The sequence below is a fragment of the Lichenostomus cassidix genome, chromosome Z, assembly GCF_008360975.1.
Source record: "Lichenostomus cassidix isolate B80296 chromosome Z, HeHo_3.0, whole genome shotgun sequence".
Lineage (NCBI taxonomy): Eukaryota > Metazoa > Chordata > Aves > Passeriformes > Meliphagidae > Lichenostomus > Lichenostomus cassidix.
The window spans coordinates 17705249-17730821 of NC_139511.1; the positions used below are offsets into that span (position 1 = coordinate 17705249).

General features: G+C 40.8%; 2 protein-coding genes across 3 annotated transcripts in view; one reads left to right on the forward strand and one right to left on the reverse strand.

The window, feature by feature from the left end:
• Positions 1-7256: 7256 nt before the first annotated feature.
• Positions 7257-10682, reverse strand: ATG12 (autophagy related 12). Its single transcript, XM_085043673.1, has 4 exons — positions 10471-10682; positions 9601-9737; positions 8054-8116; positions 7257-7694 (listed from the first exon to the last, which is right to left on the reverse strand). Exons 1-4 carry the CDS (start codon positions 10640-10642, stop codon positions 7635-7637), a joined length of 432 nt encoding a protein of 143 aa, XP_084899799.1. The 5' UTR covers positions 10643-10682; the 3' UTR covers positions 7257-7634.
• A 125-nt stretch (positions 10683-10807) lies between these two features.
• Positions 10808-25573, forward strand: part of AP3S1 (adaptor related protein complex 3 subunit sigma 1) — a 29232-nt gene continuing 14466 nt past the window's right edge. The window contains exons 1-4 of one of the 2 annotated variants that reach the window (XM_085043674.1): positions 10808-11077; positions 13102-13193; positions 15764-15875; positions 24263-24334. In XM_085043674.1, the coding sequence (XP_084899800.1) occupies positions 11009-11077; positions 13102-13193; positions 15764-15875; positions 24263-24334 (345 nt within the window). In that variant the 5' untranslated portion in view covers positions 10808-11008. The remainder of the gene's footprint in view (positions 11078-13101; positions 13194-15763; positions 15876-24262; positions 24335-25573) is intronic. The other variant, XM_085043675.1, reaches the window with a different exon arrangement.

Below are 25573 nucleotides of genomic sequence, written 5' to 3' on the forward strand. Positions count from 1 at the left end.
GAAAACTCCGGTTATTTCAAGGAGATTTTTTAAGGTCTGAGAGAACCTAAGACTATCCCAAATCTCTGAAACACAACTCTGGCACTGATCTCAGCAGCCATGTCCAGTCTTCCTTAGACAAATGCAGGTAATGAATAAACACATCACCTCCCTTAGTAGCTTGTTCAAAGTCACAACTGAGTGTCTTACTTCTTAATGAAATTTGCCTCTGGTCTGTTTTAGCTATTGGTTGGTGGTTTCAAAATATTGTATGTGCAAGTAGCACCTTTTATCAGTACGTGCCTGAGTAGTCTCATACAGCACCGTTAAAACTGCTGCACATTACCGAGTTAGATTTAGTGTGAAACATCCTGTCATTTATTTCAAAGGCATATTTGGCATTGTTTTGGCGGCTATTGAAAGCACTACCCAAAGGAATAAAATGTCCTACAAGAATAAACTGTAAGGATCACAATAATGGGTTGTGAAATGAAGAGTGAGGTAAGTTTTCAAATATTTTTTGGCTTAACCTGATATTCACAGGATCTGATATAAATTAATTTCCAGCAGTTGTATTTCTCTGCTTCTTTGTACACCTGTGCGTTGTGGTATTTCCCCCGGTATTTAAATCCAGGGGAAAAAAAGAATTATGCCACTGCTGTTAATCCCTGACACCTCAGTACTTTGATTCCTTTGCCACAATGTTGATAATTAGTTAAGTGCTACCAGTAAAAGGACATTTCATACCTCCCTCTGTTACAACTAAGGGATCAGGCTAGATCTACTTAGTGCAGTTTCCAACTGTTGTTATTTATTACAGTTTCTGTAGTTATACCTTTTACTTGAGCCTATTCACAAGCATTTGCATTTTTAATTGTTCAACTTTTTGATCCTCAAAACTTCTACAGGAGTTAATTAATTGGCTGCCTGAACACCCTTAGTATTTATGTCTCTCCAACCTGTGTGTTTGCTTATGCCCTATTGACAGAAATGCCACAAGGATCTGAGCACATAGAGCAGTTAACTGTCACTGAAAATTCAAAATAAGAAAAGAGAGCACTGAAATCCACACAGCATGGAAATTGTTTACACATTCTCAGTTGTTATTCTTATATAGGAGAGCGCAGGATTTTATGCACTTTTATTGCTGGAAATCATATATTGTTACCCCTGCAGAAATTAACTATTACAGGTATTTCTCAAGTGTCCTATTAAAACTTTGTCTTGGAAAATAGGAGTTTGGGCTTTAACCACAAAAATTTTACTTTATGTACCAATGCTTATGTACCAATGTACCAATTATGTACCAATGCTATTACCCAGAAGACAGGTGCAGTAAATCAAGCAATCATTTGACATAACATTTAACTCCATGAGAGACTTAGCAGCTGAAGTGCTCAAGCACTTGCTGATGCATTGTCTCCTCTTGGGGTGCAGCTCACAAGGTTTTTCTCATGCTTTATTGAGGAAAATCTTCAAGTAAGATTGATGGAATTAACAAACTGCAGCATTAGACACTTTGCACCATGTACTAAGGCTGCATGTGTAGCTTGTGACTGGACTTTATTATACATCTTGTAAATCCAAATAAAAATTGTGAACTAGTTGATGATGGGATCTGAGATGTCTGAATGACCACTCTTGTGGCAATCAACTATGCTGTGTCTCTTTGGTCTGCTAGCCTGGCCAAGCAATAGCACTTCAACCCCAAAATGAGTACTTACATCTTCTCCAGAGAGAATGACTTTCACCCCTTTTACTAAGTCACCTCTTTATTAAGTCTCTGTTCACCTAAGTTTCCTTATGTTTGTAGAGAGGGCTCTAAAGAGAAAAACTGGATCTGCAGTTGTAGTGCAAATTTTGGGACTATATGACTCAATGTAGTCATGAGTGAAATGTATCAGTGCAGCTGTTCCTCATATAACCTGGAAAGTGAGGTTACTGATTACTCAGTACATAACAGATCTTACAGGAGAAACTGCTGCATGCCCAGCAATTCTCAAAAAAAACTTGAGAAGAAATTGTATCAAACATCATGCACTTAAACACCATCTTCAGACTAAAACATGCAGTAAAACATGAGTGAAATGAGGACACCACATACAAAATCATACACTGAAAATATCAACTACTAAATGACATGTGCTCTGCTGACAGTAAAAGCAAACTCCAAACCTAACAACACAGTGAAGAGCTGTGAGGCATTAAACCACAGAGCACAGAAAGGACTCTTGCAAGAATCACTTTGATCCACTTTTGGTGGGACATTAGTACACCGTGTTTGCTATAAATAAAATACAAAATATTGACATTTCTCTCTGTGAGAAAGACATAGCAAAATAAGTTTGTGGGTTTCTTTAAATTTATGATATTTATATGAGAAAGTTAAAAGTGCTGGCTAGCCTCTGCATTAGCAATATCACTGTGTAGTTTTGCTTGGAGCTTTTTCTTCGAGGTTTTCCATTAAGAGCTCTTAACTTGAGTTGCTAGGGTTATTAGTTCTGTTACCAAACATAGTTAGGGGAAAGACATCATTGTCTGCTTTAATGACGTATACTGATTTTTGCAACCAGAATGTGTTAACTCAAACATCCTTTTAAGGTTAGGCCCTCAACGAAATTATATTTTAACATTATATTGTGTAACACTCTATCTTGCTAATTGCTATACACACATATATAAATAATTTGCATGCAGAATTATTCCATGGGAAGATACAGAACCAGGACTCTGAGACTCCTACACTCAGGTTTGGTTTTTTTTTAAAATTTTAATACGTAATGTTCATAATCTACTTTTAATAGAAGGTATGAGTAAATCAAGATGCATAGCTAGTACTTCACCACCATCTATAATCTGCATACTTAACAAAAAATGTTGCTGAGTGTGGCTACTGGTAGGCATTTACAGCCTATCAATTTAGAGCCATTTAGAGATGATTGCATGGAGGGAATGCAGGAAAACCATTTTAAAAAGTTCCTAGATTGGTCCTGTAGTTTGAAGAGGGACCATGTTTTTCTTCCCAAAGTTTACTTCTTCTCATTGCGCACACAAGGGATCAAATCTCACCTGAAACTGGGACGGTGTACCTAGCAACAAGTATCCCAAGGACTGATCCCTGGCACAGGGACCAGCTTGCAAAGAACAGATTACATGGTTATTTACCTTTTAAACTCTGTAACAGGCTGATCACATCCAAAGTGCCCACCAGAAATGGTACATTGCCAACTCCTAAATTGAGCACAGGCCAAAATCTGTGCCAGCAACTGTTCTAACAACTAACTGTACAGATGACTGAGCTACAGTGTCCCAGAAAATTTCCTGGCACTACCAAATCTAGTGACATAGATGTAGTGTGACAGGCCTAACATTAAGTCTTTACATACTTATTTTGGTCTCAGTCAAAAAATGTGATTCATTCAACCCTTCTTAATCACCTATTTTAGGATTAAACAATCTCCACATGAGTTTTTGTCTCTCTAATTCTAAAAGGTGCATCTGACATCTCATAGCATTACAGCTATTAAAGCAAGCGCAAAGTGTGGAATTATGATGTTTAGCCCTGGAAGCATATTCAGTACGGTACTTGCAAAGCTGAAGCATGATCTCTGCAAATAAGAAACACATTTTACATGTCTTCATGTCACGAGTTTTTCTTCTCTTGATGATCCAATACAAAACAAGGTTTAAAACCTCTTGTTTTTTAATGCACAGTGAATTTTACACAAGCTTGTAAGAGTCATAATCCTCATGAAAAAGTCCAGAGTTAAACACATTTTTGCCCCCTCTTTTTTTTTCTCACCTCCAAGACAAAGATGTTGTACTTTGACAATGCCTTGAATAACCTTTGTACAACATCCCTGAAGAATAACTGAAACTTCAGGGTAGTCAAGAACAATGTAAGCCAAAAATTTGTGCAAACAGGCAGAATATGATTTGTGAAACGAGCATGAGCAGCAAAAATTGGTAAACAGAAGCTGCTTTGCAGTTGAGAAGGAGTTTGAAGAATGGATGTGTGGATTTCCAAACCCCCCCCCCTTGAATTTACTGGATTTACTGTGTACCAGTACATTCAATATTAAGTTGTTGGAATAATTAACACAGACACACCTTCTGTTAAAATCTTAGCAGTAGTTTTCCAAGGCTTAAAAGTAATGATGACATTTTCTCAGTATGTACATAGGAGGCATGGCTGTGTATTTTACCACTTCACTCTTGAGGTAACTACTTAACTTTAGTTTCATTTAGCTCCTTCAGGTTTCCATGTGCATTTAAGACTAGTTCAAACAACAAATTACAAATCTGTCATTAACGCTAGTCTCTAAACCATTATAATTCATAAAAACAGTGCCTCAGTTTAAAGTGTTTACATCTGGTGATTATTAACTTGAAACAGGGTAACTGAATTTTGCATAGCTTTTTTTTTCAGTATCAGGATGTTGTGAAGTACTAAATCTTTCATAAAAACAGTAAAATAACTTCTCTTTCCAATACTTATCTTTATTTCTCAGTCTTTGAAAATTAGCTTATTTACTGAAATTTTTCAATTTGCACTTTCTGTTAATTCAGTTACACGAAACAAGTGAATTAAATTACATTTCAAATACTGGCAGTTCAGTATTGCAGCATCTTGGTGGAACACAGTACCCTGAGTAACTTTAGAATTTTTTTTTTGTCTTGTACAACTCTCATTGTTCTGTCCAAGAGTCAGTCCTTACTTTCATATCCTTCTTCTCCCACTCTAGCAACTGAAGTCACTTAAACGATACAGTCACCACTTTTGCTCAAGGCACACCAAATGCAGAGAGCTCATGTTCTACTTGGGCTTCTGATGCCTCATTTACTGGAAATATTCTTTTTAAAGAGATAAGCATTTTAGGATCGTCTATGATTTTAGATGCTACAACTGTCACTTTTTAAAATATGAGATTTAATGTGTCTTTTGTAAATTCCACAAGCAATTTACCAGGAATCACCTCTTTGTTTACTTGACACATTACCTACTTGACATGTTTGCAGTCTAGTTTGTTATTTAAGAATATGAACAAGGAAAACTTTCTACCACTTAAAGTCACACCTGAACTGCAGAAAGATTCCATGGTCATCAAAAAGCAACCAGAGATAAGCATTCACTACCTCCCCAATGCAAGAGGGTACAAAACTACAAGGAAATGTGGCAAAAAGGAGGAGTCTCTCTGTAAAGAAGTACAGCAGTTATATGGGGGAATTAGCAGAACTGGAACTTGCAGTCATTAAGAGTAATAGAATAAAGGCAGCCACTTAAGAGCACTGAGGAAACAGAAAGCAAGGGCTGGATCAGGTAACTGTACACTGGTAAACTAGGGGCCAAGAAAAAAATTACTTGGGATTGGAGAAAAATTAAGAGCAGAAGAATGCTGGAGCAAACAGTAATAAGTAAGTATCCTTCACAGAGCAAGCTGAATCTTAAATTAATAATTCAAATCCTCATGAGTAATTTGTCCAGGTCCAAAAATGCATGTGGTAAAGAAAGAAATCCAAACCATTACTGTGGGTTTCACATTATTGGATTATCACATTTGAGGAACTGAGGCAAATGATTTTTCATTCAACTTCAGAGGATAAAAATTATCTATAGATTCAGCATAAATTACAACCTTCTGTAATTGGTTGGCATGATACAATGACCTACAGTTCTTCATTTCAAGATCTTAATGTATTTTTATATTTTTAAAGCCAAAACACAAGCCCCTCCAAATACACACACACATCAACCTTCTTGCTTCACTTCTGCAGAGCACATTTGCAGTTTATCAGTAATTTCATTTGTTAAGATCAAGTGAGGTGAAAGGCACCAATAGAACATTCTTTAAAGAGAACCAGACTAGTAGCTTATCTTAGATAAACATACGGTCACACAGGAGAACAAACTACTTATATTTGTAAGGCCAGCAAGTGGACATACTACAAAAAAGATTGGAAAAAAAAGTCCTAGATAACTATGCAAATACCTTTGTCCTTGTGTACCCTCTAGTGGCTGTCGAGGTTATGCTGGCCTCACAGTAACTAACTGAGAAAGCAATTTCCTCAACAAGATAGAAACAAAAGGCTTCCCTCTGCAATAGCTCTCTTAAACATACGGAGATTCATGAGATCAGGGTTCTGAGCAGGCAAAAGTATGGGTTATTTGGAGTTTTAAGTTTACAACCAATTCTGCCTGGTTAGTTTAATGCAGTGAATCCAGTTTTCCACTTAAAAAGCACCAAGATACATCAAGCTATTTGTATAGCAAGCACTGAGGGCACATGCCTGTGTAAATCTGGCATACATGCATGCTGCACGCAAACTGCAAAATCAGTAAATTAAGCTGAGTATTCCTTTTCCAGCAATCCTCTGAGGTGGAAAAAATCTGATACACAGGTTGCAGAGACTAGCTAAGAGCCATTCATGTACCAAGCAGCAGCTCAAGACCATTGTACAAACATGCTTTAAGCTAGAACTGGCTGCTTTGTCTGTACGTGCTGAAGAACTGGGTTACGTCAGGGAATAAACTGTCATCCAGCTTAAGAACATTCTGCAAGCAAACAACTAACATTTAATTTAGTTCAGCTTAAACAAACATAAAAGACTGTACAACAGACATTTCAAACAAACCCACTAAAAATCCCCACCCCTCACACCCAAACTCTCCAATAAATAAAAGCAAAGGTCAGAACCCTAGTCAAGGTACCAAGTCCTCTCCATAATGGAAAAAACCATAAGCCAATCCTCATTGCTATGACTTAGAAAAAAGAATATAAATTGCATTCTGCTTTGTTAATGGACCACACAGCTGGTGAAACACAAAAATTACAGCAGTCAAAAAGAGAATACATGGAGTAAGTTTCTAGCACCTCATATCTATTTCTTCTATCTATGAACTGTAGATGCAACAGCTAGTTGCATCATCCAGCTAAAGATACAAGCCACTAAATAGCATCAGAAGAAACACCTTAAAAACTGCTGAAGTTTTCAGCCTTCAACAAATCACTACAAAATTTGTGCAGGAGGGAAGTATTTTGAGGCCTCTCATGATGCTGTGCCATTATAAATGAGGTACTTACATTACCAACACGATGAAGACAAAAGGTAGAGTAATAGGACTATATACAAATTACTATATATCACAAGAAAAAAGAAAAATCAAAATGTTGTCTTGAAATGACATGAGAGAATGCATATTCAAGATGGAGGCTTCACAAAGAACAGGATGCACACAACGGATGTATGACATGCCAGAAGTAAACAGAACCCCAGGCTACATGTAAAACAGACATTACTTTTAATAAAAAGGTTCTCTTATCTTCAGTACAGCATATAGACAGAGCTGTCCAGTCAGCCTTCCAGACAACTGGAATAGATTCCCTTCAGATACAGCAATTAGGAAGTCAGCAGCAAGAGCACTGGCTCTATTCTATAGATGGCAGATGCAGGTGTTTTTTCTGCACTTCAAATGTACATCAGAAAAAAGCCATGTGGTCGGATAGCCTAGCCAGCTCTTGGCTTATGCTATTCACCTGCACCATATACTCATAGGCAGCAACGCAAAAATCCCCTTTTCTGTGTTTACAGTGAGTTTAAGTCAGTCCTTTCACCATTTTTGAAGAGAACACATGAACAACTGTGTGGCCAGTCATTCATCCCCATGCCTGAGTTTTGCAATAATGCAGTACAAGCTTGCCATCACTTCCAAAACACTGCAAGAAAAATAAAAAACAAGAGCTGTTAAAATTATTAATGGGGTAGCATACACACGAAGCAAAACAAACAGAAGCCCTCCCATCAGATAAATGTGTCATGGAATATTGTTATGAGAAAGTGCTCTGTTACAGTGAGAGGCAGGACAACATGAAGGAATGTGTGAAGGAATGCACTTCCAGAGACTGCATGAAGTCACACCTCTTTGGATCACACTCATACAGGTCTGTGAATATCAACTACACTACATTAAATGAAAGCTATTACTGCTAGAGGCAGTAACAGATTTCAAGTGCCAGAGGCATACTAACAAATCCTGCTGCATACATCTGGAAAGGACATTTAAGATGAAAGTTACCTCATAGAGGGTCCCCACTTCTTGGTCTGGAGATGGAGCAAAAGACTGGTTTACATATATGAACTGCAAGAAAACGAGAAAGAAGAGATGGAGATCTCACAGAGATCTCACTGGGAACACAGAAGAATCATTCTGCTGTCCAAAGTTCTGTTATAATCTTTAAGCATATAACAGAATACTACCAGTTACTGTCTTCACTTCAGCATGGAGGTGCAACATGACCACAAGGAGTCACCTGTCTGGTGCAAGGTGCTTGTTCTGCAGCCAGAGCAAGCCAAAGTGTGCATGCTGACTTCCTTTTCCTGCAAGCTGAGCCATTGCTCTCCCACACAGCAGCACAAAGTGAACTCACTGGCTTAGCTCTCGCTCTTATTTCAAGTATCCACATCAATCACACTATTCCAGATTTGCTCAATTAGAATGGCTGTCACAGAATTTCGAAACATTTTGTTCGTTTTTCAAGTCCTTCTTGTCACTTCCTGCTCAAAATGCATTTACACATATAGGAGCCACTCCACAATGTCAAAGAGGACCTTGGGATCTGCCTTGCAAGGTACCACTGGGTACTGTGGTATCATGTGCTATTTCCAAATAAGATATACAAAATTCCTGGGGCTTTGTTCTTGAAGTATAGCCTTAGGCTTAAACCACACTGGAAGGCTAGGTGCTTCTATTTTTTTTTATTTAATCCTGAGACACTCAAACAAACTGTTGAGAATGCCCTTACTTAATATCTTACCTATCACTCTTTGAGATATTAAACCACAGAAAAGCAAAACCCTCATGGATTCCAGGTGAATGAGAAGGCTAGTGCATTTATGCCTGCACACTTACATAAGATCCTCCAAACCAAGATCAGAATGTTTTCAGCTACATTTTAGTTGACTGCTTTAATGAGCCTAACTTTAACTGTGTATCTCAAAAACTTTGAAGTGTATGGATGTTAAGAGTTCACTGCAGAACAACAAAATCAGAGCAATTGTATTTCCAGCTCTTCCAGTGCTATCACGAGGTCACTTTGGCTTGTCATTTCTGCAGGAAGGAACCCATGAATACTACTGGCTATCTGCTGCCTAGGGGCAAACACCTCCCAGTTACCCATTTTAAAAGCAGAATCAGTCCTATAGTAGTAACTAAACTGTTTGAGACTTAAGTTCTGAAGGAAGCACACTCAGATTCAGAAGCTGATCCCAAACGCCCTCGACTTTTTCCCAAATATTCCATCTCTATATCCAGTTCCTCCAGGTACGCCTAGGAATGTTTCCTTGGGATGCACCGCTGCCCAGCGTGCAACAGCTCTGCCTGGCAGCATCAGACACCAAAAATACAGACACTGCAAACAGCCAGCAGGTCAGGGCAGAGCACATCCAGGTGGCGCTGCTACAGCTCTCCTCAATATTACACCCTGGTGTCCACTTGGAGTAGTTCTCTCGGTGCTCCTACTCCAAGTTTCCTAATGGCAGCTGCAGCCTGGATTCCAACAGCGCCTTTGCAGCGTCTGACAGCGCGGGCTCTGCGCGCACCTCCCGCCCGGCGCCCGTTCGTACCAGCTGCTCGGAGGCCATCAGCTTCAGAAACTTCTTGATGAAGTCCACGAGGCCCTGGATGGTCCGGGTCCGCTCCACCGCCCACTTCTTGGTCTTCATGATGGGAGTGTCGCCCACGGCCTTCAGCAGCACATCGACTGCGGGCAGCGCGCGTCACAGCGGGCCCGCCCCACCGCCATTGGCCCGCCTCGCCCGCCCCGCGCCGCCCATTGGCCCGCCTCGCCCGCCCCGCCCATTGGCCCGCCTCGCCCGCCCCGCACCGCCCATTGGCCCGCCTCGCCCGCCCCGCCCATTGGCCCGCCTCGCCCGCCCCACCGCCATTGGCCCGCCTCGCCCGCCCCACCGCCATTGGCCCGCCTCGCCCGCCCCACCGCCATTGGCCCGCCTCGCCCGCCCCACCGCCATTGGCCCGCCTGCCCGCCCCACCGCCATTGGCCCGCCTCGCCCGCCCCGCGCCGCCCATTGGCCCGCCTGCCCGCCCCACCGCCATTGGCCCGCCTCGCCCGCCCGCACCGCCCATTGGCCCGCCTCGCCCGCCCCACCGCCATTGGCCCGCCTGCCCGCCCCACCGCCATTGGCCCGCCTCGCCCGCCCCGCCCCGCCCATTGGCCCGCCCCGCGCCGCCCATTGGCCCGCCCCGCACCGCCCATTGGCCCGCCCCGCGCCGCCCATTGGCCCGCCCCGCGCCGCCCATTGGCCCGCCCCGCACCGCCCATTGGCCCGCCTCGCCCGCCCCGCGCCGCCCATTGGCCCGCCTCGCCCGCCCCACCGCCATTGGCCCGCCTCGCCCGCCCCGCGCCGCCCATTGGCCCGCCTCGCCCGCCCGTCACTGCGCCCGCCCGCCCCGCCGGAGGCCGCTCGCCCCATTACTTTTCTTTTTCGCGTCGCCCGCGGCCTCCTCGGTGCTTGGCGACCCGGCCGGGGGCGGGCCCGGCTCGGCGGCCCCCGCCGCAGCCCCGCCCTCCGGTGCCTCCTCCCCGCCGTCGCTCCGGCTGCCGCTCTGCGCCGCGGCGGGCGGCGACTGCTCCTCGGGCTCCGCCATGATGCCGCTGCTGCGCGGCCAGCCGGAAGTGACGCCGCGCGGCGGGGAGGCCTCCGCCCCGCTAGGCGCTTTGTCCCTCGCGAGACACCGCCTTCCCGTCACGTGATCCGGCGGGCGCGTCACGTGCGGCTCGCGCCGTCCCGCCGGCAGCGGCCGTGCCCCGGCGGTCACGTGGTGCGCCCCGCCGCCCCAGCGCGGACGGGCTGGAGAGAGGGAGCGGGAGAGAGGAGCGGAGGGGACGGGAGGGGCACAGCCCGGCACAGCACAGCACAGCCCGGCACAGCACGGCACGGCACGGCACGGCACGGCACGGCACAGCACGGCACGGCACAGCACAGCGCGTCCGGCCCCCGACCCCGCCCCACCATGATCAAAGCCATCCTCATCTTCAACAACCACGGCAAGCCGCGGCTCTCCAAGTTCTACCAGCGCTATGTACGGGCCGGCCGGGGCTCCGCGGGCGGGCGGGGGACGGGCGGTGGCTGCCGGGGCTGTACGCGGCATCCCCGGCCTGGCTCGGCTCGGCTCGGCTGGGCGCGGCCCTGCCGGCTGCCCTGGGCCCGGGGCAGCGCCGTGGGGAAAGGGACGGGGCTGGAACTGGGAGCGTGGAGGCTTCCGAGAAAGCTGGCGCTGCCCAGCTTTGCCTTTCGGTAGCCCCGCAGGTGAAGGGGAGGGCGGCGGTCGCGTGGAGCGGCAGGGCCGGTGCTCCGGGCTGCTGTGGGAGCGCTGCTCTGAGCGCTGCTCTCCGGCGGGGTGCTGCGGGTCTCCGGCTGTGGCACAGCCCTCAAAAGCCTTCTCTTTTGGAAAGTCCCAGTCTACCATAAAAATACAGTTGGCATGAAAATATAATGAACTAGAAGACAGCCTTGTTTTACGTGGGGGACGGCAAGTAGCAATGCAGCGCTGAAAATGCAGCACAAGAGCTCAGTCTGAATGGAAAGACAGGGCAGTGGAAACTCTTGATTTAGTTCAAGGATAAGAGATTTTAAGGTAATGTTTTACACATGCTGTATTTTCAAGCTGATATGCTGAGGTCTGCTTGGTCATTAAATCACAAGAAAGCAACTGGTGTTTTTTCCGGTTATGTAAACAAGTTACTCTTTTCCAGTAGTGCAATTACTTAGTTGAATTTCCAGCCCCTTCTTGCAGTTCTGGCTATTACAGAAGTCATACTTCACTGAAAGGGATTTGTCTTACTTGTACACCTCAGAGCAGAAGTGATGACTGTGACACTTCAGTTTGCATGGTCGGGCTTTGAATTAAAGTAGTGTAACTGATACAGGTCATTCCTACATTCCTACATGTGACTGAAGGAGAAGGGGAAGGAGAGGAGCAAATGGCTAGAGGATACCAGATTTTTCTTGTAAAATCATTCTGATCTACTAATTTCATAACTGGATTTAGAACAGATTCTCAGTGCATAAAGTAGGGTCACATGTTTGTATAAACAGAATGCTTTGAGGTTTTGAAACTGTGAATAGCAAATGAAACCAAGAAACTGGTGTAATCATCTCTATTGTATTTTTATGTGTGATTTCATTAACACAGATTTGTTTATGGGCCTTTTGAAGCTTATGCATTCCTTAATGTCAGTTGAACCAGTACTGGAGGCAAATCTCAACTTTTTTTTCTACAATGGGAAGCATTTCATGCTTTCTAGAAAGATTAATTTGGTCAGATATGTGAAAGAGGTTTTTATTTATTTTATAATATCAAAACTTATAAAATGGCTGTAACGTTTTTGGCTGATATATATGAGAATGGAAACGGCATAAAATGCAGTTAATAATATTTTGCAGTTAGGTAGAAAAATAATAATTTATGGCAATTGAATAGGAAGATATATATGTCATAATTTCATCTTTCGAAATACAGACCTGTGGCCATAATTTCAAAGTTAAAAATTAAGTTCCTAAAGTGTCAGAAGAATTCAGTTTCAGAAGTGATGTTTCTGATCTGGTAAAATTTAAGGTCATGGCTTAGGAGAACCTGTTGCTCATGGTGCTCTTGTATTCTAAGCTATTTCTGGGAGTGTCACATATTGTGGGATTTTTAGCTTCCCTGCACTCTTCAAGCTTTGGAGATTTTGTTTTACTCTCTGTTTATGGATGAAAGTAGTTTCAAAGCATGCCTGTAGCTGTTCAGGCTACATTGGAAGTACAAAATATTCGGAATACTTGCAAACACTTCCAGTTTACTTAAAAAAACTACTTGTAGATTAAATTTTTACAGAAGTTTCTTAAAAACAATAATTTTTCCACATTTCTCAGTAATACATTCTTCTGCAACTTGTAAGTGTGGCTTTTTGTGTTGAAATGACATAAACAATATACATCTTGTTAACTGGCAGATTTACGGCTTCAGAAGTAGATAGTTTGAGAGTGCTGATACAATTTATGTTTTATTATCTGTGCTGTGCATTGTCAATCCTTTTTAGCAAAGTGTGTTTTCTTTCGCAGAGTGAAGACACGCAGCAACAAATTATCAGAGAAACTTTCCACTTGGTATCGAAACGTGATGAAAATGTCTGTAATTTTCTAGAAGGAGGGCTGTAAGTATCGAGTTTGAATTAAATGTGCAATACTTACTGCCTTCCAAGTATTATTACTGCTGTTTACAGTGTAACTTTTCACAGATTTAGTGCAAATGCCATGCACTTGAGATTTACTAATACACAAGGAATGGTATCATGTTGCACCAAATATGCATGTTCTTTACTAACTGAAGCATACATACGTGTGTCAAAAAGTCTTAGGTAATAAAACTATTTTTGCCTAGTGCTGTAGTGGCCACAGTGCCATATCTGGCGCCACGATTGTTTCAGATACAAAGATGGGGAAGAAACAAGCAGGTGTTGTTTTGCTATAATAAAGTAAAAGATTTTTGGTCTCATTTTAAAAGGCAATGGCATTTGTCATACCCATTGAATCACAGAATTACAGAATATTCTGAGTGGAAGGGACCCAAAAAGATCATTAAGTCCAGCTCTTATGTGAACACCCCACAGAGGGATCCACAGCCCACAGCCCTGTTTTTTTTAGCACCATGCTCTGTCCAAGGGAGCTAAATCTCTAGAAAATCAAAGTATTATGGAGCTGTTGCTTTGACTTGAATGCTTAAAATTTGAGCAGATGGCCTTCCTCCGCCTTTTTATCAGGATTTGGGCTTGCTGTATAAACTAGGAAGAAAAAAATAGGTTTTAAATGTGCTAACTAGTACAGTTTCAACCAAGACATTTTATTAATAAAGGGAACGCAAGGTAGGAGGAAAGCCAGACTTATGTGTTCTGTGTCTATAAGACAGACACAAAATCTCTCAAATCATCTTCATTTTTTCTGACAGTTGTCTTGCTTTAGTTGAAGAAATTCTGAAATGGACTTGTATTTTATTTTGAAGCATTTATTAGCCATCAAGAGTAAACAGTTAAAAAGCCATCTTCTAGGAGAATGGGTCATGATTAATGGAGTAAGCTCATAATCTCCAGTCTGTGACATAGATTGTCACAGTCTGTTAAGTATTATATTTATGGGAATTTCTGGTTACTGAAAGTTAGTCTGCTAACACCTAGATTTTCTAGAGTGTGCAGAGTCAGTTAAATGCTTAGCTGTGCTATGTCAGCTAGGATGTCTTTTTTCTTGATCAAAATTATTCCTGATTTACTTTATTACTGTTTTTTAAATTTAAATTGTTCTTTTCCAACTACTCAACTGGTGATCCTATCATTAAGTTCTTGGAGATGATTTCAAGTTAGAAACATTCTGGCTTGAATTCTCTAAGTGAAAGACAGAAGGCATTTGGAGCTTTTTGAAAAATCACAGCTGCTTAACAAAGATAAATTGAGATAGAGAACACAGGCTTTCCTCCTACTGCTCAGTCCTAGGGTTACCATTTCAATATTTTCTTCAGTGTTTTTTTTTCAGGACAGGGATCACTTTATATTTCGCAGTTTACCCAAAGGCCTTAAAAATTTATGTGTAGAACTATTTGTACTCCAAGTATGAAGTATTTGAAAGAATTGGGTAAATAAATCACAAAAGAGGAAACTTTAATTGCCATTTCTTTCCACTTTCCTATTTGTTGGTGACAGTGTTGTCTGATACATAAATGTATCTGGCTGTTCAGAAACAAAGGATTCTTTCCTTACCCCATCCCTGCTCTCTGCCAAGCATTCAGGCAGAGCAAAGTGCCTGAGCAAAAGTGACTTAAAAGTTTCCTTTTTTCTCCCCTGTGTATTTTCTCCCCGTGACAAAGACAGAAGCTGGAGGGATGAGTTATGGTACACCAAATAGGTGATTCAGGTACAGAATTAAGAAAAAATTATGATGGCCATGGCCATGTAGGTTCAGCCTAAAAATATTTTTATTTCTCTATTAGTGGGCCTCTTACAGGTCTAAGCAGAGATCTGTCAGTGATATGATGTAGATCTCCTGTGTGCCTTTTTTTATAAGGCTGTAGCAGAAGAATGGGAGAACATACCTCTTCAGACTTCCTCTCTCTCAGTGCTATAATGATTAGTGAGTCTGTACAAATGTAATTGCTTCTGTGACTGTAACATTGCATCATAAACTATTGCTTGTAGTACAGTCCTCATTCTCAAAATATCAAACGTTTTGTGGCACAAGTGTTACATGTTCTTGGTTATTAAATGGATCATAAACCCAATTTAAGGCTTTTTCAGTAATCCAAATGCCAGTGTTCATTATAATTTTCTTTCTCTCTTGATGCTTCTCTGAGAAGGTCAGGGAAGGATTCGTAGGCATACACTGTTAATCTGTAAAGCAGATTAATCCCTGTGCATTGCCTGTCTGCTAGTGTGGAATGGAAGTAAATTTAATAGCCCTTTTTTATGAGCTGTTTGAATTGATTTTAATAAAAATGTGCACATGCAGATGTCATTATTATCTGTATGGATAACAGTAACTGTGCTTATGTGGTAATTGTAAGTTGGTCTGTCTTGGTACTTAGTCTTCCACTGGAATTATATCACAAAATAAAAGTTGCAAACTTGGGAGAGCTCCAGCAGTTAACAATAGGCCTCCTATTAATTGAAATAACTGTGAGGATTTGCCCAGCTTATCCTGAGATGCTAACCAAGTTTTCCTTTTTTCATTTCCTCTTTAGGTTAATAGGTGGATCTGATAACAAACTAATTTACCGACACTATGCCACCTTGTATTTTGTCTTCTGTGTGGATTCCTCAGAAAGTGAGCTTGGTATTTTAGACCTCATACAAGTAAGTTTTCTTGGCTGTTTTGTGGGGGTTTTTTTGTTTTCTTTTATTCTTAGTAAGTGGAATTCAACTTTGAAGTACTTTAGAACTTAAATATTTAGCTGTGCCCTTTTTTTAAATACTTGGAAGTGAAGGTCACTTTTGTACTGTGAACATATAAAGAAGTGCTGAGTATTATTTTTAGAACATTTGCAGTTTTCTGGGCCGTCTTTGAAAAAGTTGTTTTCCAAGTTGATAAGAAAGTAGGGAAACTGGAACCTCTGGAATGCAATATTTTTTGTTTTAGCTTTTCAAGGCTTTCTATTGGCTGCAGGTAAAAATAATGCAGTTCAGACATTTGCTAGACAAGTGTAGATTATATAGATTATATTAACTTTGATATACAATGCTCTGTATGTGTTTATATATACCCAGACACGTACAACCCATGTGTGCATATATATTTATGTATATTTTTTTTTTTCACTGCCAATGTAAAATGGATAAATATATCCAAAACCTCAGTGGATTAGATTTTCCTTGTGGCTTATGAGCTTTTTGACAGGTCCTTAGAAGGAGGGCAGATGCTCCCCTAGACAGGTGTTCTGCACCAGGGAAATTGAGGAGGGTAGGCTGGGGATTGGTCAGGAGAAAGGAGATCCATACGTCTAGGCTCCTTCTGTATCTCATTAGGAAAGGCTCAACAGCACAATTGGGTTAACAAGGTAATTGATTAATAGAACATAGTAAGAAGATGCATGTAGATAGTAAATCTTAAACTCCTTCAGATGCTGGGTGTGTCATGTGCATGTGGCACCCGGTGGAGCCCAGCTGGATTTTCCCACAGTGTGCAGAGCAGATCCTGTCTGTGGAGAGAAGCTCTCCCTCTTTTGAATCTTTGAGCTATTATGTAATTTCCTCACAGGAAGGCAACTCTTCCTAAGGGATATTTTCAGGAGAATTTCTTGCTGCATTTTGAGGTCATGGCAAGGCCATGCAGGTGGTGTTGTCACTGGTACCACGTGGAAGGTGCCTGCAGGCTCCTGCGTTACAGTCAACTGGCTGAGTTTATCCCTTAGCCAAGGAATTTGTGCAGCACAGCACAGGCCTGTACCTTTTTAGGTTGTGTTATGTGGATTACTGCCCCCAAACATGTAACAGTCTCATAGTCAGGGTCAGTGCATTCCATTCCTACAGCTCACCTGTGCCAAGCACATCATAGGTTATAGATTATATTAAGAAGATACAGGCTGCTCAGCCCAGTTGAGCAGACAGGGTCTGTTCAAGATCACTCCCTCGTCAATACAGTGTCTTCTGCAAGGCTTCCAGCTATGATTTCACAGAATCATAAAATGTACTGAGTTGGAAGGGACCCATCAGGATTATTTAGTTCACCTCCTGACCTTGCCCAGGACACCCCAGTGTGCCTGAAAACACTGTCCAAATACTTCTGAAACTCAGGTAGGCTTGATGTTGTGGCCATCAATTTAAACTGCTAAATATTTAAACTGCTAAATATGTCTGTATCAACCTCCTAACAAATACCATGTCTGACAATATGAATACTCCTAGGGCAAGAGACCTCTGCCTAAATCTTTGACTTCTTCAACTTAAAACTTGCGAATGAACAATTTCACTGATGATCATTAGTGAACTCAGCTGAGGCAAAAAATAGTTTCCCACCATGAAGTGATTCATGTCATTGCATAAAATAGGTCTCAGTTATATATATATATATCTATATACATATATATATATATATATATATATATATGTATATGTAACAGTAAGTATAATTTACTGTTAAGCCTTTCAAAAGCTTGCACATCAAGAGAATATATTACATAAGTAAAATCTGTCCTGAGATGTGGGCCTGTATCTGTTATTTATTGTAGAAGCACTGTGGGTCTCAAAGGCCTCACAATTCCCTGCAGACCTTCCTTGAAGCAGCATCACTTCTCACAGAGACATCTTAGTGTTCAGAGCAGCACTCCAGTGTTGCTCTGCTGGACAGTAGATCCAGAAGAGTGACTGTGTGGGTAGCAGGGAAGGAGATTCCTTTCTGGATTCTTATATCACCTTTGTTTACAGAACATTCTGCAATATCTGAACAGTGCAAATTTAACAAGTAAGGTACACGATGGCTGTGCCTGTTCATAGCAGTTTGTTGTACAGGGTTGACTAGTTGCCTGTTGTGTGGTATGTGTTCTTACTTGGAAGTGCTAAAATATTTATGAACAGGGAGAAGCAGCATTTTCATACATAGAGCAACCTAAATTGTACGTTCAGGTGTTGAAGCAAATTGCTTGGGCTTACTACCACCTATCATTATATGGCCCTTAAACTTTTTGAATTAGAGAGAATTTCAACTTTCCTGTAGATTGTGAAGCTTCATGTACCAAAAATACTTTGATAGATTTTAATATCCTAGTCTTTGTGTTTCACATTTTTTCCATAAAGGTTTCCCAGTGTTTAATTATATGTCAGTATAATTGCTTAAAGGAAGCTGAAATAAAAAAATGATATTTCCATTTGTAGAAATATGTTATTTTTCTGACCTGTATGATTTTGTTTAAAATCATACAGTCTCACCACTGTACCTACAGCTGTAGGAGCTGTTCCAATTTCTCTTTATCGTTGTAATTCAACCATTTGATTGTAGGATAGAGTACACAGAAATACATTAAATATTTTTAATTTTCCAGACTGGCTCAGAGGAAGGATCTGTTTAATCCTCTTAGCAGCAGCAATCAGAATTAAATGCATCTTAAATGTATCTTATTAAATGTACAAGAGGGCCCTCAGAAAGTTTATTATTGCATCTCAACCCCACATGTAATGCAGACTGGCAGTATATACGCATATCTATTGAGTCAAGCAAATAAGTTTTGTTTTTTCCTGCCATTTTTATACATGTTTGTTTGCTGTAGCTCAGAGATACCATGGATAAGAGTAAGACATCTGGACTTTGTTATGAGTCATATATATAATTAATTGTTTAAGTAAGTAGACAGCTAAAGGAGCAGTTTATGATGGAAAGTAAACTGGTGAAATGAACCTAGAGCTTGGTATAGCATTTAAGAGGTTTCTGTCATAAACTGAGTAAATGTGTAGGAGATTAGGTTACATATGGCAGTCTGCAGTTCTTTTTAGCATAGAGCTTTTGTTGTAATACTTAAGATACTCTTGTGAGTGGCACTTATATTGCCATGAGGTGAGAGTTGTTTCACAGGTAAGTCTTGACTCAGGCTTAATGAATATGCTGTATGCATTACAGGTCATAGACTCAGGTTTGATACTGTCTTCAACTTGGATTTCATTGTTCAAACACCTAAGGCAAATTCACATTGTTAATTTTTTAATTTTCTTCCCTTTTTTTCTAAATAACACAAGTTTCTTTTTGTTATATTTGCTTGCTTGGATTGGGAGATAGATCAGCATCTGTGCTATGCTTAGGGTTTGCAGACTTTTGGATTCAGTGTAAATTCTATTATGCTGTTCTAGAGGATTTGCGTTAGCCTGTGAAGTGTAAAAGTTTTAGTGCATGGAAAGAAAATATGTGTGAAAACATAATTAGCTGTAGACTGCCATAAGGAAAAAAATGAGGGACATTTCCAGTGGTACCTTAACTATATTATGGACCTAAAAGCCTATGTCACCTATAAGAATTCTAGAGTATCTTGGCCCATTGCTGTACTTCGAAGACATAATGACTCAGCAAGCAGTGGAGACTGTGAAATCAGTCTTCATGGGAAATTCCATGGGAAATTCTATTGCTCAGTGAGATGCATATGGGGAATGCAGTGCAGTTCATGTAACGTGTTTTTATCAGTTCTTAACAATAAAAGATCCTGACCAGAGATGCTTTTATGCTAATTTAAAAAAAAGGAGAGGCATATGACTGGGATCAGTGCTCTCCAGAGGCAGATTGAATGACTTCTGTCCTCAGGTTTACCATTGCTGTTTAGCTGAGAAAGGAGGAGAGGTTATTCTTGACATGAGTTACTGCTGCTGTTTTTAGCTCATCTTTTGTACCTGCTTTTGTTAGTATTTGACATTATCTACGCTCAGATAGATTTAATTGATTAGGTATTCTGAGTTTTCTTCTACCCTTTTTATTTTCCTAATACTAATATATGTTTTATTCATTTTTTGTCTTATTTGCTTATTCTAAAAATAAGCCCTTCTTTGTAAAGGTGATGTTTTATGTTCTGATGTATTGCTGAGTAGAGGGGGCTCCTGGCTTGTATATATCCAATAAAAATTTATTTTGTTTCATATACTTTATGCTCCAGGTGTGTATCTGGCTTTATTGAAGCATATTTCTTACAAAAGAAAGGTGGGGGTTTTACTTTTTTTTCCCCCGCTGTTTTCTGTTTATTTTCGTGGAGACGTGCATGGGTCTTTCTTTGTACTATAAAGATTATAATTTTGAAAATGAATCACAAGGGGGAGCTAGTAATTCATTGTACATGCATCCTTATTTTCCTGCTATTTGACTCATCTATTTATATGATTTTTTTCAATAGCATAAATAAGTGTTACATGAACATCACAAGGTGTATCTGAAATTATGTTTGTGGAAGGTGTGTGTGTCCCAAAACAACTGATGTGGTTTTCCTTCTGGTTATTGATCTACAAGTCTGCAGCATCTGAAGTGATTGCTGAAGTACTTAAATTTTAGCACTGCTTGCCATAGCGTGAAATTCATTTGACTCAGCTAAAATGCTGATGAAAGTGACTCTAATTTTACTTACCATTTCAATTATTGAAGGCATCTTAAAGTGGGCCAAGAAATATTAGTGTAAAAAATATAGCTTTCCTTCCTAGAGTCCTTGCTAGACTAGTGTTTTAAAAGACCATTTATAATAGATGTAAACTTTGCCATTTTTGGGTTTACTCTGATTGAACTCACCATCATGAGGGAGGAAATTTCCAAAGCTTCCATGAGAAATCCATAGTCAGTGAAGAATCTCTCTGAAGCATAGTCAATGCCAGCTGATTTCTCTTAGATTTAAACATATTTGTTGTGCATTGCTGGTCATGCATTGTAAGGAGAGATTTGTGAATTTGTTTAGTGTGTGGTGGTGTTGCTGTGTAAAAGGTAAAGGTTTAAAAGTAACCACTGTGAGTCAAGTATTGCTATAGAAGCTCTGTTTACTGGAAGAATGTCACAAAAGTTAAAAGTCTTGTGTTGATGTGTGAGCATATATGCTGCTTCTAAATACTTGTATTGGGGGGACTTTTTAAAGGATTTTTGACTTGGCTTTCTTTTTAAAATGTGTTTCTTTGTTTTCTGAGGAACTAGAGAGATGTTGAAGTCAGAGTGTGTGAATTCATGTGCAAACTTGGTGACATATATGAGGAATATTTTCTTTCAAAAAATATTTTCTTTGACAAAAAATAGTGTCAAACTCTTAGCTCTTGTAACTAAAAACATTGGACGAAGTTTACATTTACACTCTGTTTCCAATCTTCTTGCAGCTAATATCAAACAGCACTATCCTTGTAACTGCATTCTCCTAAGGTGCAAGGAAAGTAAGAGAATATCTTTGGTCATTTGTCTTGCTGCACATATTGTCAAATGTGTAGTTTTTTCTGCTTAACAAACAAGTTTTTTTGTTTGCTCACATCCCTTCTTTATAGAAGACTGTTATGACCACAATGAATTAACAATTGCTTGAAGGAAAAAAAAACCCGCTTTGCTTGGCTTCAATATAATTTAACAGAATCATATTCATTTTCTTAGTTAACTTGTCAGTGAACCTTATTGTCCTGAGTCTGCCTCTGAATATGCTCTATGTTCCTAGATTAAGTGCAAATTTGTATTTTGGTATTAATGAATAGTCCTTCTAAATGCATGGAACATCACCTAGATCTGTAGTTTGACTTTAACATTGATAGTAGTAGTGTGTAGCAACAGCAGGGTGTGATTCTCTTCTCTTTTGCACTGTGAGCAGGATCTGAGGACCAGGGACTAAAATGTAAAAGTAATCTTTGTTAATATACAAGGTAGACTGTTGGGAATGGCTGATGTCAAGCAGGCCTGTTTCACTGAGTCTGTAGACATAAATACATGTCTGTAGAAGCAGGACTTTTATCCACAAAGAGTGGATGTGAATGGAGTTACATCCAGCTGATGTGTGGTCGGCAGTGGTGTTCCTCATGGCTCAGTGTTGGGGCCAGGCCTCTCTCATATCCTTATCAATGATCTGGGCGAGGGTTTTGAGTGTTCCCTCAGCCAGTTTGCAGATTGGGTTGGGTGGGAGTGTTGATCTGCTGCAGGGCAGGAAGGTTTTGCAGAGGGATTCAGGAAGGCTGGATTGATGGGCCAAGGTCGATTGTATGAGGTTCAACAAGGCCAAATGCCTGGTCCTGCCTTTGGGTCACAACAGTCCCCTGCTGCATTACAGGCTAGGGAAGAGTGGCTGGAAACCTGCCCAGTGGAAAAGGACCTGAGGGTGGTGGTTGACAGCAGCTGAACATGAGCCAGAGTGTGCCCACGTGGCCAGGAAGGCCAAGACCATCCTGGCTTGTATCAGCAGCAGTGAGGCCAGTGACTATCGCCCTGTACTTGGCACTGGGTGAGGCCATGCCTCAAATCCTGTGTCCAGTTTTGGGCCCCTCACTACTTGAGAGCCTTTGAGGGGCTGCAGCAAGTCCAGAGAAAGGCAGTGGAGCTGCTGGAAGGGGCTGGAGCACAAGTCTTAGTGAGGAGTGGTTGAGGGAGCTGTGGGTGTTTAGCCTGGAGAAGAGGAAGACTGGGGGGCCTTATCTTTCTCTACAACTGCCTGAAAAAAGGTTATAGAGATACTTCAATCTCTTCTCCCAAGGAGGAGCAATAGGAGAAGAGGAAACAGCCTCAGTTTGTGCCAGGGGAGATTAGACTGGACATTAGGAAACATTTCTTCACTCAAGTGGTTGCCAGGCATTGGAATGGGCTGCCTGGGGAAGTGTGGAGTCACAGTCCCTGTGTTCTAAAAACACCTACATGCAGTGCTCAGGGACTTGGTTTAGAAGCTGGATTTGGCAGTGCTAGCTTAACTGTTTGACTCATTGATCTTTAGGTTTCCAGCCTAAACAATTCTGTGATCTATGTCAGCACATAGTTTCTCATTCCTGGTTCTTTGGGCCTAGGCAGTTTGAAATCTGGGGCCTCTCAAGTACTGAGATGAGATTCATAAATCATGTGGAACAGAGAGTAAAAATCAGATGTTTATCTTCCATTGCTTCTTTAGGAAGTTTGAGTTTAGAATTTAAAATAAAATTGTATACAGTGACAGCTTAATAAATAATATTAAATACTTACTGTGACAGTGTGGCCTTGAAACTCTAAAATGGATTAAAATTTCCAACAAGTCCCAATTTACTCGTCATTAATAAAAGGTCAGTAAAATCTTACAGAAATTCTTATAAACTTTGAAGACCCTAAGCTCAATCATATGTTTAACTTAGAGATCTTGATGTATCTACGTCTGTAGGAGTTATGCTTTGCACAAAGGGAGCTCTGCTTGCAACTCTCCAAGTCTGGAGTCTTTGACAGCACTCACCGCAAGCACATGGTGGTTGACATTCAGGAGTTTCAGGACTGCCAATTACAATCATCATTGCTTTATCTGGCCCGACTGGGGACTGGGTGCACTTGGTGTATCAAAGTACAGTCATAAATACTAAGGAATGTGTTACAGAAACACTCAGAGCAAGGTGATGTACAGGTCTTATCTGGCAGGGAACATCAGTGGCTGAAGTTTGGCAGCTGCTTGGATTTTTCTGCTTTATGCTTTTATGTTCTGGATTCAGAAAGGAGTTATTTGCCTATGTACAAACTGCTAGACTTTTCTAAATTTATGTGGTGATATGCCTGACAGGATCAACGGGTGTGACATTAAAACAGATGCCTTTTTTATCCTGAATTCAGTGAGTCTAAATCAGGTGAAAGCTGCTGGAAACAGTGATGCTGACAGTTAACAGCAAAGTTAACAGTCTGCTTAACTAGGAGATGCCTGCAATGTGGTAATTACTAAAAATAGTTACAGTAATGGGAAAAGCTGATTTTTTTTTCTTAATAATTGAAATCTAATGAAATGGGAAGGAATATTTTAAACCACAGCTGAGGACATTATATTGTAGGTTGTGTTACCAGTTTTTCAAGGTGCATCTGTTTTTTAAAACTGTGTGACTCTTAGCAGAGTTTTAACCTAAACTGGCTTGTGCATACAGTTTTGCTTTCTACATAGATAACATACTCTTGACATATTGTTAACCACATAATCTCTGTAGATGCCTTTAATGCCTAAGATCTGACCAGCATATAATTTCTGTATTTGCTTTTCTCAAACCTCACACCTAATGAAATTGCAGAGTTTTTGTTAAAGATTGACCTTTGGCTTTTTTTCCCCCCCTCTTTGCAGGTGTTTGTGGAAACACTAGACAAATGTTTTGAAAATGTCTGTGAGCTGGATTTAATTTTCCACGTAGACAAGGTACTGTGGTGACATCCTTTAATATTTTTGTCAAGTAAAATGTTTTGTTTCAGCTGATACTTGGTATTACATCTGCCTTACTTGCCAGAGAAGGGTAATGAAGCTGGTGAAGGCTTTAGATTGTAAGTTTTAAGAGGGATGGCTGAGGAGATGGGGATGTTTAGGCTGGAGAGGAGGAGGCTCAGGGGGAACCGCATTGCTCTCTGCAACCCCTCTTGAAACGAGGTTGTGGCGGCATGGGGGTTGATCTCCTGAGTGACCATTGACAGACAAGAGAAAATGGCATCAAGCTGGATACCAGGAAGAATTTCTTCACTGAAAGGGTTGTGAAGCATTGAGGCAGGGAAGTGGTGAAGACACGATACCCAGAAGTGTTAAAGAAACAACTGGACATGGTACTTAGTGCTGTGGGTTAGTTGACATGCTGGTATTTGGGCACAGGTTGGACTTGATGATCTTGGAGGTCTTTTCCAACCTGATTGATTCCATGATTCTATGATTTAATTATCAGTGAAATTTAGACTGTTTCTGTTAATACATTACTTTTATGACTCAGAAGCTGCAGTAGAACATGCCTTTCTGAGGAACAATAAAATAATATGGGAGATTTGTGTAGTTATATTGGACATAAATTTATAAAATCCAAGACATCTAAATATTCTTAGAGTGGGATTAGCTTCAAGAAATAATGTGTTCTATTTTGTTTATGGTTAGGTTTTATATAACTCAGAACTGAAGTTGTTAAGTGTTTCCCAGCTAGGGTTGGCAGTTGCCTTTCATATGCTATGATTATGTAATTTAAATGCTGTGTGGATTGTTTTAAGTCTCAAACAGACTTTTGTCTTTTTTCAAACATTTATAAACAATCTTGTTTGAATATTCCTAGCTGTAAGAAACAAGTGTTTCACTGATTAATCTAGTTTTCAGAAATGCTGTTCCTATAGTCACCTTTCGTTTAAAAGGACTTGGACATTTCTTGATGTAGTATCTAAAATGCTGAGAATTCAGTATAGTAAATTTGTTCCTTCAGTTACGTTATGTGCCTGCTGTTGCTTTCTGTGCAGTCACCTTTCCCCATCTGTGAACATCTTCCTGCATCAACAGCAAAAGATGTCAAAGTAAAGTAAGATAGAAAAAGTAGACTAAAAATAATACCAGGTTAGGTATCTGAAAGAATGATTTGAAACTGACTGATTTTGTTTGTTTTGTAATCAGGAAGTTCTTTTGGAAGAAACACTT